This window comes from Chenopodium quinoa, unplaced genomic scaffold, assembly GCF_001683475.1.
Source record: "Chenopodium quinoa cultivar QQ74 unplaced genomic scaffold, ASM168347v1, whole genome shotgun sequence".
Classification (NCBI taxonomy): Eukaryota; Viridiplantae; Streptophyta; class Magnoliopsida; order Caryophyllales; family Amaranthaceae; genus Chenopodium; species Chenopodium quinoa.
In genome coordinates, this window is record NW_018742213.1 from 75,981 (window position 1) to 92,009 (window position 16,029).

Sequence of the window (16,029 nt, forward strand, 5' to 3'; positions counted from 1 at the left end):
ATAATATGGAGTAATAGGTTATATGTCATTTTGTATTTGATCCACAATTGGACATGCATTGTTGTACAGCACATTTTTTTCCCTATTTTTTACATCTATTAAATTTTGTATTTTCTTCTTCATTTCTATTTCTTGCAAAAATAAAATACTCGTAAAATTTTAAAAATATATGAGTAATTTTAATACGTTTTACATTATCACAAATTACAAAGAAGTTTTCATTTTTTTTAACATCCTTGGTAAAGGTGGCTCCCATGGTGATAGCATTTCAAGAGTTTGCTACACTATACAGGAAGTCTGTATCCAACACCTCTGATTTGGATTTGCAAAGCCAAGCTAATCCAATCGAGTTATTGTTTCTCCTTCATCACAATTCGATTATGCTATGAGTTTGTTACCTGAGAATATTTACAAACAAACAAACAAACAAACAAAAAAATTAAAAAAAAATTTAAAAAATAAAAATAGAAAAAAATAAATAAATAAATAACCAACAATTTCAATCAGAAAGTAAACGCAGATGTATAACGGAGTACATTTACACTTTTGATTTCAAGGTTTATCATACATTAAAATCTTGTACTCCTACATTCAAATGATTCCAAGAGAACATAATAGTGAAACAAAATAATGTACTGATTCTCAAGGCCAAAGTCTGGTATAGGGAATCAGTAGCAAAATATCCACCAAATTTACATTAGGCTCCATCTAAAAATCAGTTTATCCAACTTAGCTGCATCATGCCAGTTAAAGGCTTATTTATGCACAGTACATATACAGCGTAATAGCGACAGAGCAGTCGAGTATACCCCATTGTAGACAGTTGAAGAATTATTTCCTATGGAAATCTACAGAACATCAATTTATAATAAATAAAACTCTGTTAAATTGCAGTTATAAGGTATATACCAAGCAACTCATGACTAGCCATAAGCAACTAATTTCCCATCTTCACAAATTCAGGCAGGCAATGGAGCTGTTAGGCAGGCCAGTGACAGACCATTTGCAGATGAAAAGGCCATATCCGCCTCTGATTTTCCACCATGAAAACCCATATAGCATAATTTGATGAAGCGAGCAACTTCTTCCAGGAAATTTACATTTGAACTGGGAGAGGAATGAATCACGGAAATGTAGCATTCCAAGCATGACTTGCTAGCCTGAATCAGTTGCCATATATTATTGACGTGCATTAGGATTCTGTGCGGGAAATGCTGATTTCAAATCTCAGCAGTTTGATGGATCTGCCACCAATGTCCAGAGATTGAAGAAATACTGCGTAGCATTTATCACAGATGATGACCATCCAGGAATCAATTAACTTCTTCCGAATATTAGTAGATGATTATCTACCAAACCCTTAAATATTACATATCATGGCTCATATTTACACAAGGTTCTCAGAGCAGTGTCAAAATCTACATAAACTACGGAGGTGTTATCCTTTGTACGCAATTTTCTAGCTTCATTTAATAAAAAGTTAGCTATCTTCTGTGCAGAGCCCTTCCTATCGCTGGAGTATCTCTCCTTTGCCTGTGTCCAACGAAAAATTTCAAGGTCATGATACATTAAGGTTTTTTTTTTTTTTTTTTTCAAATTATTGTATCTTATGGTCTCATATTCAAGAAGATTAGAAGTCATGATACTCATGAACAATATACCACCTGAAGAACAAACTGACTAGCCTTCTTTGCACTGATGACATCCCACAAACCGTCACTGTATAACAAAAGAATATGGTGAGATATCCAAAATTTAAGGTTAGTAGTTACAAGGTCTACAAATTTAGGGGCACCTGCAAATGCATGTAAAACTTTAACACATTTCTTTCACAAGTGATACAACATAGCTAAATGAAAAGACTTTCCACAGGCAACAGAGATCATCAATTATGTATTTGCAAATAAGACGGATTAAGTGCAATAGCCATTTGGCCCATTTGCGTTTTTAAGCATTTGCTCAATTTCTCCATGCGCAGAGTTTTAGGAGAAATTAGAGAAAGTATTAAAATATAGAGGTAGTGGGGTAGGTGGATAAAAATTGTAAAAAGCAAAAGTAGTTGAGAGAATTAGAATAGGGAGAAAATGAAATTAAGTAGATATGATTTATGTTGGGTTTACTAGTTGAGAGAAAATAATTTAATATTATAAAAGCTTCCAAATAAGGAAATGGAGCAAGTATTTAAAAACGGCTGAAAATGGAAAGTGGAGTAAGTATTTAAAAATGGAGGGAGTAACTTGCAAACGGTTCCCATCATATCTCTTCAGATAGTTTAGCAAATTCAACGGTTTTTAGTATAATGATAGGGAATTTTGGGACTATTGACTTTATATTGCAACAGTGGTATACATGCTGAATTTGCAAAAGGATGCAAAAGGAGAAGCTCCTGATCAAGTGCGGCAGATGGTAACGTTACCTTGCCAGCACTGCAAAGGCTTCACTTGCTTGACCAACACGAACAACTTGGCTTATATATGGCTCTGAACTAAATCGAGCATCCTGCTCCTTCAAAAATTTGTCACCAAGCATTCTCCCAAGATTAAGACCTGAAAATTGGCAAAAAAGATGTTATGAAATTAAATGATATGGATTTCAACAAAAAAATACATTTTATTTTAGTTTTAGTGTGTGGTTAGTAAAAGAATATAAGTCAACAAACAATAGACCATAAAGATGACAGACAACATAATATTATGTTTACCACACAGGCGTGTGTCCCCATCCTTTAATGGATTTCCTGATTCACTGATACGTTGCCTCTCAGAGTAGCTAGATATCCTATGGTCTTCAGTCATCTTGATCTGTCTCCCATCAATGCTGCCAAAGGATTGAGAACAAAACAATTAAACTAATTAATAAATTTTTAAAAAAAACATATTCAAGCAGAGCTGAGAAAAATCTAAATGATACAATAATATCCACCAGTAATCAATAACAATACGTAAAATAAACGCTCCAAAATAACCATCATCTTAAATCCAAAAAATTTAGCCGAGGCTTAGTTTGGTGCATTAGAAATTAATATTAAATAGGCACAATATCTTAAGACTACATGAGTGAGTAAACTCCATTTTTTTTTTCAGTTTACATGTATCTATTTCACCACATGATAACTTTCAATGCCTAGTATGACTTTGTAAATCAAAAACAGAGTTAAAGGGATGCATTACTTTGTGAGCTGAGTTTGACAAGGTTAAAAAGCAAGCAAACTAATAAAGGTTGTGATCAATGTGAAGGCAATTACAGATAGTATCAATTATCAAAGCTTAGCACCAAATAATAATTTCATAAAAATTCATATGGCACACAGATTTTTTTGGGTAAATTTACCACTAACAAAAGCAGAAGAGTAAACTTGATACTTTTCAGTATACATGTAGCTTTTTCACCATATGATAAAACACACTGCCAAGAATGACTTTGCAAAGCCAAAAAACAGAGGTAAAGTGATGCATTACTTTGTTAGCTGAGTTTGACAAGGTTGAAAACCAAACTTATAATGGCTGTTATCTATGTGACCAAAGCTAAGCATCATAACGAAACTGCATAAACACATACTTCGTGTGTGTGTTGTTTGTTGGGGGGGGGGGGATTGAAGGTGGGCAGCCATGTAAAGGCAAATACAGATGATATCAAAGCCAAGCACCATAAAAATATAGCATAAGCACATACTTCATGACGCAGGCTGAGTCTCCAACATTGGCACATTGAGCAAAGAAACTGTCATAACCATCACCCCAAACCAGAAGCACTGTTGCAGTACAACCCTGAAAGAACTACAGTCGTGAGCACTGAAGCCACTAATGAGTCATAGATGACAAATCTGGTGGATATAGGATACAAAAGTCAATAACATTAATATTTCAAGCCATGACAAGTGTGGAAGGCTTAAAATGCATACTTTATGATTTGCACAAAACCACACTAAGGTCAAGGAAGAGTAGTTCAGGCCTTAAAAGTCACATTGAGTCACAGTGTATGCCTACTGTATGTAAGTTTGATAAAATTAGCAGATCATAAGAAAAATAAGCTTGCATATGGTGGAATTTTCACAACTGCCTCTTCATTTAATATATTAGATGCTATACAAAACATTTCCAAGAAAACTAGTGGATACAGTCATCCAAAAAAAATATCAAAAATCTACAGCTTTTTTATGTCCAGTATTAGATTCTCAAATTGTCCTCTCAATGCTTAAATAGATTTTATGTTTATAGAAAAAACTTAATTGAACAAAAATTAGTAGACGGAGAAAGTGTGTCTGCAAGCATGTAAAAAAAACCCGTACAAAAATTTGATGCCTGAAAATAGTTCATATCCATGTTGAAGAAATGGCACAGAATAGAACCTCATAATAGTGATTTAAACAAGCTTCCGTTTGAAAAATTGCTTCCCTCAGGACATCTGATGCATCTTGCCGTGAGAAAATCTTCTCCCTTCTTAATGAGTCCAATAAAATAGTTGCTATCGTCTCAGGAAGTATTCTAGAAAACAAATAGTAAAATATAATAATTAAAAAAAAAGCCATAAAAGCATGGGTAGCATAATACATTGCATTAAAAGACGCTAATACTGAAGTAGTTGTCCCATACAAAGTTGTAAATTTCTTAAGCAGCAGGCATAGGCAGATGACAGCAGTTTCACACATGTCAAATATCAACATCACTAATAATACAGGCTTAATTTAATTGATTAAAAATTATATTTGAAAATTTACAATAAAAAATAACATTGATTTGGTTTTGAGAACTTTCCAAGATCTAATTTCATGAGATTTGGTTTTGAGAACTTTCCAAGATCTAATTTCATGAGAGATCAATCAACACAAGAAGGTATTAAGTTTAACAAGACTGAAAGATAAAAGAGGCATAGCAGCTACGCATTGTGTTTGTAATCTGAGTTAGGTGACTTAGGTCTATCCTATCTTAGTTAAAGCTAGGTTTATTTTTAGCAAGTGTAGTAGTACTGAATTAGAGAAAGATATGTTATGTCTTAACTGTTTAGAGTACTAGTTTGTCTTTCAAGTTTTAAGTTGGTTAATGTGTGCTAATTACTCATTGACTAAAGTAGTTAATCAATGTGTTCATAACCCATAATTTTTTTTTAAAAAAGGTTGTTTGATTAGTCATTGAGAAAACGTATTGTCACACCAAAGCATAGGCAATATTATCTGATATCCATCAATATTCAATCCAAAATTGCAGATATTGTATATCATACGTTTTCTCATCATATACACATATCAAATATATATCAATTTTTGTATCCGGTTATCCGATCTAAAACCAAATAATGAATTACAGAAGGAATAATAGCTACCCAATCAAAGAATAGTAAGTAACACATATAAAACAAGTGTGTGTTTGTATGAGTGTGTTTGGCAGACCTCAGTCAAATGGCAAAAATTGAAAATTTAACCAAAACCAACCTGAAGCAGTAGTTAAAAGTTCGAAAGAAGATGGCTGAAATGCCAGAAGTGAGTTGGGAAAAACTAGCTTAAATTTCAGAAGTGAGCACAACCACAAAGAAAAAGCAAGAAAGAAACTAGAGCAGAGTCTGGCAGGTGGTTTAAGCAGTGAGGCTACCACACTGTTTTGAGGCTTTTGTCCAGGCAGGTGGTTTGTATAGTCTGTTTGGAAGTCTGGATATGCGAGGAAAAGTAAATGAAGGCTTGTATATTTACTTAGGGGTAAAGTTTGGGAGCTTAATAATTCTTGAGTGAATGCCCAAGTGCACTAGATGGCAAATGATGGGAAGTTAATGTTATGTGTGGATTTCCTAAAGTTCCCTTTAAAGGATTACAATGTTATTTATGTATCCATTGTAGGTTTATCTACAAAGGTCATTACGAAAATTATGGAAAGATAAGGTCAAGTTATTTTTGTACAGAAAAAGGTAAAAGGAAGAAACCCAAATAGAAGATTGCTAAAAGTAGCTAAGTTTGCAACTGAGGTAATTATGGAATAGGAAGCAAGACTGCATGAGCTATGAGGTGGCTAATGTGAAGAGCGAAGTGTTATCATCTCTTGCACTTGAAAAGATAACCAAATGTTTAGCTACATGAGGATTAGTCCGTAACCAAGTTTAAGGGTTATTAGTGAGGTAATAACTCTTGTAATTCAAGATTTTGTTTAGTTTTAGCATTTAAAGATCAGAATTGTTTGTGAGATTGTGTTTGTATTTTACTCAAAAAAGTAAAAACCCTTATAGTATACTTGAAAGCAGAAAAGTTAGAGAAAATAAAGGTGTCCCAAGCTGAAAAATTAGCTGATTATAAAAAAACTAATACTTCCTCCATTCAAGTAGTATTGCACCATGGGAGGAGGGCACAATAATTTTGATAGTGGGAAAAAGGAAGAGAACAAAAGGAAAAAACAAATACAAAATTGTCCATGTGATTGTAAGCATAAACTACAGAAACAAATGTTAACAAGTAAGCTTGTATTGGGTAATTTAAGCTAGACGGATTTGTAAGTTACAGAAAATAAACTAATACTTCCTCCATTTAAGTAAGGGCATAAAGGTAAGTGGTGCAATTATAATATAACGGAGGAAGTATTATAATCACAACCTTAAATACAAGCTGGTTTGAAAGGGGTGATTAAATTAACTAAAATTTAAGACAGCTGAGATGCTTGACAAACAGGACTAAAATTGATAAATTAGCAAAAACTAGTAATTAGGTCACTTAATGACATGATAAGTGCATGCCAAATAAAGCAGCTCAAGTCCACTCCAAAGAAAGCAGCTCAAGTGCATGCCAAACAAAACAGCTCAAGTGCATGTCAAACGAAGCAGCTTAGGTCCTTGCCAAACACAGCAGCTAAATTAACTTGCAAATTCATCTAGCTTAAATTTAAGATAGCTTGATAAAACAGGACTTAATTGAATTTAAAATAAATAAATAAATAACTAAATAACAAGAAGATAAAAAACAAGGAAAAAAAAGAAGCTATAACCAGTGATTAGGTCACTGGGTGACATTATAAGTGCATGCAATACAAAGCAGTTCAAGCGCATGTCAAACAAAGCAGCTCAAGCGCATGTCAAACAAAGCAGCTCAAGTGCATGCTAAATGAAGCAGCTCAAGTGCATTCAAAATGAAGCAGCTCAAGTGCATGCCAAATGAAGCAGCTTTAGTGCTTGCCAAATACAGGAGCTAAATTAACTTAACAATTCATTAAACTACCAATTTCAGCTAAACATGTCATATTTAATCAAGCTTGCAAACATTTCAGGTTAGCTAATATTTCCTTCCAACTAATCGTTTTAGTAACCTTAATATTTCAACTATGCAAAACAAGCAAAAACTAGCTAAATTTTCTTTTCAGCTAAATTTAAAAGCATTTCAACTAGCTTAACAATTTACATAACAGCGTAGCACTAGCACATCAAATTCAGCTCATTTCACCTCGTTTTTAGCTAGATAATCACTACAGGTAATGTAAGTAAATTCTCAAAATCAACAACTCTATAACATTTATGATTTATCCCCCTTTTTAAACAGCCTTCTCAGATTCCAGCCAATTTTACCAAATACACACTATCAACGAATATTTAAATTTCAATTACCGATTGCCAACTTAGCATCTTCAGCTAGCTTACCAAACAGAGTCTAACAGTAATTTTAAGTAGCTTCTGTGACTGATGGTTAAGATTTCCAAAGAATTGACCATGTTTAATATGATCCTTATACATGATTGTAATATAGACCTTACCAATAATTTCAATCCAGCTCCCAGATAATAAAGAAAAACTTTAAATGAAAGGCAAATGTACTAACTTGCTTGCTGAGAGAGCTGCAGCTGCTCCACCATGTCCATCACATATACCAAAAAGTCCAAACTGTATAAAAAATTAAAATAAAAATCTGATTACATTGATTATAAAAACTCAGAGTAGAAATGAGTCATATGACCATGACCAGCAATATTTATGCACCTGTTCTGCCCCAGGAAGTGGCCATTGATAATAGCAGACATCTTCCATCGGAAGTCGTTTTCCTCCACGCCGGGTAGACATGGGGTCTGATGCAATACCTACTCCAACTGGGTTCTCTGATTGAGTCAGGGGTGTAATTTGCACCTGCCACAAGGAACAAGACACTAGAGACTTTAAAAAAAGTGCCATTGATTTGTCATTTTCCCATCAAAAACAGATTTCATCCTTTAAAGCAACTTTAAAATTCAGCAGCTTATCAAAAAAAACACAAAGGGGTATGTATAGAGCAAGTGATTTTCAGTGGAAGTAATTGGCATATTGCTTAAATCACTCCAAATAATAGACAAATACTAACAAGACTTGAGATCTACTAAATATATATAGCAAAAAAGCACAATAAGATACCTCCAAGTGCATTTTAAAAGAAGCAAAAAAAAAAAAGTGTCTAAATATAAGAGATATATAGAAACACAGTGATGGAGCATAATATAATTTCAAACAGGAAATATATGAAAACATGGAGTGCCAATTGGATATAATAACTCTCATAAAGCAGGGAAGCATGAGCAACCAAGTCACAGGGCCACTTAAGAAAAAAAGCTGTTTTAAGGACGTTATTTTTTACTTTGCTTGTCCTAAGGCTTCTATGGATTGCACTTATAAAGTTATACACTCCATACCACAAGCAACAAGAGTATAATTAGTGAATAACTTCTGTTTGTTTCGTACTGTTGACAACTTTTAAAATGACAATGCTAACAAAACTAGAAAAATCGAACTTAGCCATTTATAAACCAATAACTCATTTCAACAGACTATCAATTACGAAATTTATTTGCAATTTTACTTCATTACATGAAAAGCATTATGCTCATGGATGTTGGTTTTATCATGTTTTCCTTTTTCTTTACAATCTGCCACCTTCATATAAGACTATGAAGCATGCACAATGTCGCATACAAGGATATGAATAGAACCAACAAAATAACTATTGCTACGGTTTTGATGTATTTACCAAAGACATGATTACCATATCACAACTGTAGAACTCACACTTATCTGGGAAGTGGTACCAAGAGTGATTACATCGCCACCAACAAGCTCCTTTGGCTCACCCCAAGTTCTGCTTCCAAAGTCAGGATGATGTACAGCCTTTGTATTTAGAAGAGTTCCATTAAGACTACCCAAGTCCACTAGCTCCCATTTCAATTTCTGTAAGAACAAGCCAACAATAATTTACCCCTAAAGGAAACAAATAAAAGCAGTGCAAATGGAGGGGTAGTAAAGTCCTGTTCTTATAAAAGGAAAGAAAATTACATTAGAATTCCAGTTTATCATAGCATGCTTTCCAGAAACCTCTGAATCCTTCAGCAGCACATCACTTGGCGGGACCCTTCCGAGAGTAAGTGGAAGCTTAGATGCATCAGTAGACCATACTGAACATCGAAGCCCACATGCAGGGCCAGTGATAACTTCAAGCGAGAGGCAGCTTCCTACACCACTAACAGGAAGATATAATGATATGCATTACAGCTTCAATAAATATAATTATTTTCTAATAATTCCTAGTCTTCTTAGACGTGTATAACTGGTATAAGGAACTAAGTACCTTGATCTCTGGTAAAACTATGCAACTTGACATCTTCTGGCTTAAACCTCGAGTCATGATTCGGGTCTTCCTTTACATTGCATTTCTGCTCTTCAGGATTATGGCTAGTCAGCAAGGGACGCCTTAATGTTTGACCAACTACAAGGTCTTCTGCCTGATCACCTATGTCTAACACTAAACTACCACCTGGAAGATGGGAAAGTTCTAAGTATTAGCTCCAGTAAATTGAAGTACGTAATTAATTAAGAAGCATATAGGTTTGCAAATAAATGCAAAATCTCTATCACAATTTTCAATACAGGAGAAACATTTTCATGAAAGGTAGATGCTAACCATGTAGGTGATCTATCTAGATCAATACATAATATATTAATATGAGTGATACTTTAGGAACCTGAATTACTGGTCAATTTCAAATGAGTAGTACTTAAAGCATCACAAGTGTCCCTAACATGACATATCAAAATGAAAATTTTAGCGAAAGATACTAATACCAAAAGAACAAGTTTTTATTAGATGATTGCAATCCTGAGTAAGGAAAAAACCATCAATGGATATCCTCTTGTTGTACCTTCCAAGTTTCAAATGCTTCAAATACAGACGTGCACCAATACTATAAATTTTACTCAATCAACCAATAGAAAGATGTGCACCAACAAAATGTACTTCAAATTCAAGAAAAATGAAATTTTGCAGGCTGATAGAAACATGACTTTACATCAAGCAAAAATCTGTACGCTAACATAATACTCAAATCGACAAATAAAAATTAAATGTTTGAAGATGAAGAGGAAACCAATCAGCTTCTAATCTTCTATAACATTACTATTAGACATACCAAAGCAAAAAGAGTTATTTGACAGGATGAACAAGAAAAGTAGCATGCCTTGTGTCAAGTGAGGTACAGGAGGAGGAAGCCTCTGTTTGTAAGTAAGGCTATGTGATCCAGGTGAGCTATAATTTCCTTCAGTTTGCAAATGTGAACCCTCTGGGGTGTGAAAATTCAATGGTTCATTTCTTGGGCTTGGGAGCTGATCAGAATCTTCTTGCACCAAAGGCCTCTCTTCATCAACCTATGCATGATACCAAAAAAAAATGTATAAGTCAACAATTAACAACAATCAAAAACCAAATTTAACTGGATAATTATGATATGTGTCATTAGTAATAAACAATAGCTATGCAGCACAGGTATGGGTGGGCTTAACAAACTTGGAGGCTTGAAGCTAAATTAGAGTACAAGGTTTTATCAAGCCTATTTTGTTCAAAAATTTAGCTTCGTTTTTGTGTTCAGGAATATTGAAAAAAAAAAAAAAAAACCATTCCAAACTTGTTCAGGTTTCAAAAATGTAATCACAATATTTGTGATATTTCTTTATTCAAATAAAATTAAAATTAAAAAGAGCTATTACGAAGTTCAGAATGTTAAGGAAAGGAAGGCATCTAAATGAAAAAAGACCAAATAGATAAATAATGTACATAATTAATTAGCAATAAGTGTGGATGAGATAATATGGTGCTACTTTTTAGATAATTAATGTAGCACTATCTAGTATAAGCTTAAACAATTAACGAATCTATTTCAAGTATCGTTTCCGTAGATACCCGAAGACCGGTTTTCCGGAAAAAGTTAACGAGCAGGCTCCATGTTAGGAAAACCAACAATCTAAGGTATCTAGGAGCCATACATCATACATTTAAGGCATAGTTTTCATACAACAATCATTGACATAAAAATGACAATAAACTGGTGTTTTCATACTGCTCCTTTGACATCCCTGCAATAATTCTAGTTTTTATACCAAGAGCAAATTATAAAAACTTCATTCTTTCTTTAAAGCATTGAGTTTCAGAGGATTCTATATCTTTAATTAACAAAGGCTAGTCATCATAGATTTTAAAAACAAAAAAAAATCAATACCTTTTCCATTTATCCATTTGGAAATGTTAATTAAGCCATACCCAACACTTGTCTCTTCAGACTAGAAAATTGAAGACAAGAATGACATTTTCCAACAAATTTTTTTATCTACGAGACATAAATGGTGACATTATGCAGATTATTTTAAGTTCTAGCCTAAAAAAGGTATTAAAGGACTAAAGCGAGCTCAATTAATCACGCCGCCAACCCTAAATATTATCACACCTATTTACCTTATAGGTGCACTCTATTACCATATACATCTAGCTTTAAGATTAATACCTAGATAATAACGCCCAATCAGAACAAGCAATCAGCTCAGTAATTAAGAAACAGGCAGTGTGAAAGTGTAAATGAATTCTGGAAGTCGTTCTGCTAACACGATAACCTATGGCCTAAAAATCTAGAATCAACTTATCCATAATGATTATCCAATCCCCTCCCTCCAGATTCACGAATCATTTCACAGCTCTAAACCCATTTCAACACACATAAAAATTCCTCAAAAACATTCGAAAATCAACAAATATCATAAACAATCACCCAAAAACAAACAACAACAACAACAAAATCAAAACATCATCATCATCATTTAAAATCAACTAAACACGATCACCCTAACCTAATGCAACATCAAAATCAACCAAAAGCCACAAAAATCAAAATCAATCATAACCAAATGAACCCTAAAAAAACAAATTGAAATCAAATCAAAAGAGGAAAAGAGAGGAGAAAGTGACCTTGGAAGAAGAAGGTAATTGATGACGAAAAGAGCGAGAGAAGAATCGCCATGGTTTACAAGCAAGGAGGATAAGAAGGATGAGGAGAAAAAGCATAATGAAGATGAAGACGACAATGGAGGTAGCTAGCATCGCCATCGCCTACGGGTTCTCTCTAGAGAAAGAAAGTGAGAAGAAGGTGATGATGATAGGGGGATACTGCGAGAATACCGCATTGATGAAATCGTCGCTTTTAAATCATTTACATTTTTCAACGCTCTTAAAATACTTCATTTCTATACTACTCATACACACAGGATTACACTCTCTTTTCTTTACTTTATTTAATTGTTTGTTTGGAGTCTTGTTTATTTCTTACAAGTACATCGGAGGGAAGAGAGAGAAAAAGAGAGAGCAAGTATATATGTATACGAAGTATATATATAAACGATCTTATTGAGAGAGTGAGGGATAGCTCAAGTGGTTAGAGCTTCCTTTTCGGTTTCAGGAGATCTTGGGATCGATTCTCACCCCCGCCCTGTGTGGCTCTCTAAACACCAAAAAAAAAAACGATCTTATTGATTGTTGTTTCAACTAAGGTTTGAATTTTGTTGTTTTTTAAAATTGATATTCAATACCTGGATTAATTGTTGTGATGGACTACTGGTGTTGCCTTTTAGTTGTAGTAGTTATTTTGAACAATTTATTTAGACTTGATGTTAAACAATTTATGTTAATCATGACTATTTTTAAGATTTGTATTAACCTTTAGCATTAAACAAAATGTTATTTTTATAATTGCATTCTTATATTATCGTACTAATATATTAGCCGCTATAAATTAATGTATTATAATTCGAATTGGATCGGACGGGATTGTGAAAGATAATTCGGATCAGATTGGATTGAAAAAATGGAAACCGAATTATTTCGGATCAGATTGGATTTGGTCTAAAGCCAAACTAAAAATTGAACGAGCACCCCTATTCGTAAGTCAAACACAAAATAATAAAACCCCAACTTTTAAAAATGTAAACTAGTGTGTGACCTGTGCTTTGCCCCGGGCGATACTTTGAATAATTTCATTTTCATATTAGAAGTTTTAAAAGACTTATTATGGGTAAATTAGAATACAATGACAATAATAATTTATTTTGTATTTTTTTGGTTTTTATTCAACATTCTAATACATGTAAGTATTTATATGTAAATTTGGATTAATAAAGCATGAATTGATTCTAGCTAAGATGGTAATGCATTTTGTTTCCATTTAATGAAGTTTGCAGTTCAAATCTCTTTGTATGCATTTTTAATTAAGATGATGATGTGGCATGATGCTAAAGGCTGTTGAATGTGGATTAATAAAGCATGAATTGATTCTAGCTAAGATAGTAATGCATTTGGTTTCCATTCAATGAAGTTTGGGGTTCAAATCTCTTTGTATGCATTTTTAATTAAGATGATGATGTGGCATGATGCTAAAGGCTATTGAATGATGAGTGGTGCTATACAGATGTAAGAAAAAAAAACACGTGGTACATACACAATTTTATGAACGCCTTTAAATATATAGTATAGTATAGATTAGTTAAAGTGATATCATGCAAATAATTACTGATATCATTTAAACAATTAACTATATAGTAAATTAACTAGTTTTTGGCCCAGGCTATGCCCCAGGTCATTACATGTATATTATAAATGAGTTTTTATATTAAAAATTATGTGATTAAGTTAAAAAAAAAAAAAAGGAAAGATGGAAAAGAAAAATCCAACCTTTCAACTTTTTCTGTAGAAAAATCCAACCTTTAATTTATTCCTCAAAAATCTATCCTTTATACCCCTCCTTCTCCAACAGGTCCATTACCTTTTAAAACAGGTAAAATACCTACTTTTCTTAATCTATTCGGTTTCTTCCCTCCATTTATTACCTTTGCATGGATTAATACACCCATTAATTCCCCTGCTTCTTCCCTCTTTAAAAGCTCTGCCTCCCTCTCTATTTTCTTCATCTCTTTCCTTTCCATTTTAGGAAAATCGAATTCCTCTATTTTCTTTCACAAAAATGGCGAGTCATCTTTCAGTTGGGTCTGGACTCTAGGTCTAGGTCAAAGGGAAATTCCTCCCCGCAAAACTGGTATGCTACCACAACGAGTTTGCGCCATTGAGGACTGTTCGCTACAGTGGTCCAACGAAGGGGAAGCGTTTTTATGGCTGCTCGTACTGGCCTGTAAGTGTGTGGTTTGTCAAGTAATTTTATAATTTTTTTAACTTCATGTTCAATTTGGGTTTTTAATTTAATTAATTTGTAGGAGCAGAGAACTTGTGGGTTCTTCAAATGGGCAGACGAGGTTGATGATGTGCGTAAGCTGCAAAACATTGTTGTTGAGAAGGAGGAAACAATTTCTGATCTTGAGCATCAAGTGGACATATTGAAGCAAGTGATGGATGTGATGAGGGACAAAGTGAAGAAATTGAAGGCAAAAAAGGAGAAGTTGTTCGAGGAGGTTGAAGAGATGGGTATTGCTACTACTGAGAACATGTTCGACCTGAAATAGAATAACACTGACAAGAGGCTTATGCTGACTTTGGTGTTCTCTTGGGAATTTTTCACTCTAGTGCTCATGTTTAAGTAGTAGGAGTGGTGTAGTCTTTGGGGGGGGGGGGGGGAGTTTTAGTGGATGTATCTGATTTTGGGGTGGTTTAAGGTGTAGTTGTTGATGCTAACTTTTGTTGTTTATATGATGCAATTAGTAGTACTAGGTTGTTGCTTCTTTTGGTATGTCTGTAGTAGTTCTAGCAGAAAGTACTTGGCAAAAAAAAATTCTTTGTTTAATATGGTCAGTGTGGACCTATTAGGTGCTTATAATTGTATATTTTGGGCAAAAACAATTAATGGAATTAATGTATTTGTTGCTTTATTTGATTTTTGTTTTGTGTATGCAAATTTTGGAAGAAAAGAATGGTACAATGAAAACTAAACCATCATAGATTACTTTTGAAGTACAAGTACATCAAGAAATCCAAATCCTTACAATAATTACCACTTACTAATGAAATTGTCTCAAAAACAGATTACAACTACTACTCTTTCAATTAAAACTTATTAAACTAAAGTAATCTAGGAAGTTGAGCCTTGGGTGAAGTTTTATGATAAGGTTGTGGTTGTTACACTGCCATCCTTTGGGGTTGCACTTCCTTGAACCGGTACATCAAATGCAACAGAATCAATAAAAGTTAGTAAAATAGGCATTAATTTATTAAAAAAAGGAACAAATACAACAAACAACACAGACAGATTTTGCTTACATGAGATCTTCCATCTTGTGTAACAAAGAACCCAAAGCCCTCAGGAATCCTTTGTCCCTTTCCTCTTCCCCCCTGAACCTCTTCCATCCCTGCCACCTTTTCCACCCCTTCCCCTGCTATTGTCAACTGAAGTAGTTGTAGTTGGATCAACTCCACTGCCACCATCCTTTCTTGGCCTCCCCTCCCCCTTGTTGCTCCACTTCTGCTTGTTCCCCTACTTTATCCTCTGTTGCCTCCCTTGCCTATGACCCTGCCACCTCTACCAATCCTTGAAGGCTCTGCAGTAGCTGTGAGGTGGGAAGCTTGAGGATTATGTGCTAGTTGGGGAGCCTGAATTACAGGCTCTTTTCTAGTCCTACCCCTTGGTTTCTTTGCTGGGGGTTCTTGTGGCACAAATGTCCCTTTATTAGGGCAACTTCTCTTGTTATGCCCCTTGGAGTTACAAACACCACATTTCATTTCCATTCCATGTCTTTTTAACTTAGCTGGTTTCTTAGGGTCTTCAAAGGGTATTTCCTCCTATTTTTCCT

At 34.1% G+C, this 16,029-nt stretch overlaps 1 protein-coding gene across 1 annotated transcript; it reads right to left on the bottom strand.

Annotated features, from left to right (window-relative positions):
• Window positions 1–511: 511 nt before the first annotated feature.
• On the bottom strand, window positions 512–12,552 carry LOC110734019 (protein phosphatase 2C 70-like). Its single transcript, XM_021914080.1, has 13 exons — window positions 12,212–12,552; window positions 10,437–10,623; window positions 9,551–9,736; window positions 9,259–9,434; window positions 8,995–9,153; window positions 7,942–8,085; window positions 7,784–7,845; window positions 4,349–4,484; window positions 3,673–3,767; window positions 2,702–2,817; window positions 2,417–2,546; window positions 1,665–1,719; window positions 512–1,533 (listed from the first exon to the last, which is right to left on the bottom strand). The coding sequence occupies exons 1-13, from the start codon at window positions 12,347–12,349 to the stop codon at window positions 1,375–1,377; spliced, it is 1,743 nt and encodes a 580-aa protein (XP_021769772.1). The 5' UTR covers window positions 12,350–12,552; the 3' UTR covers window positions 512–1,374.
• Between the last annotated feature and the right edge of the window lie 3,477 nt (window positions 12,553–16,029).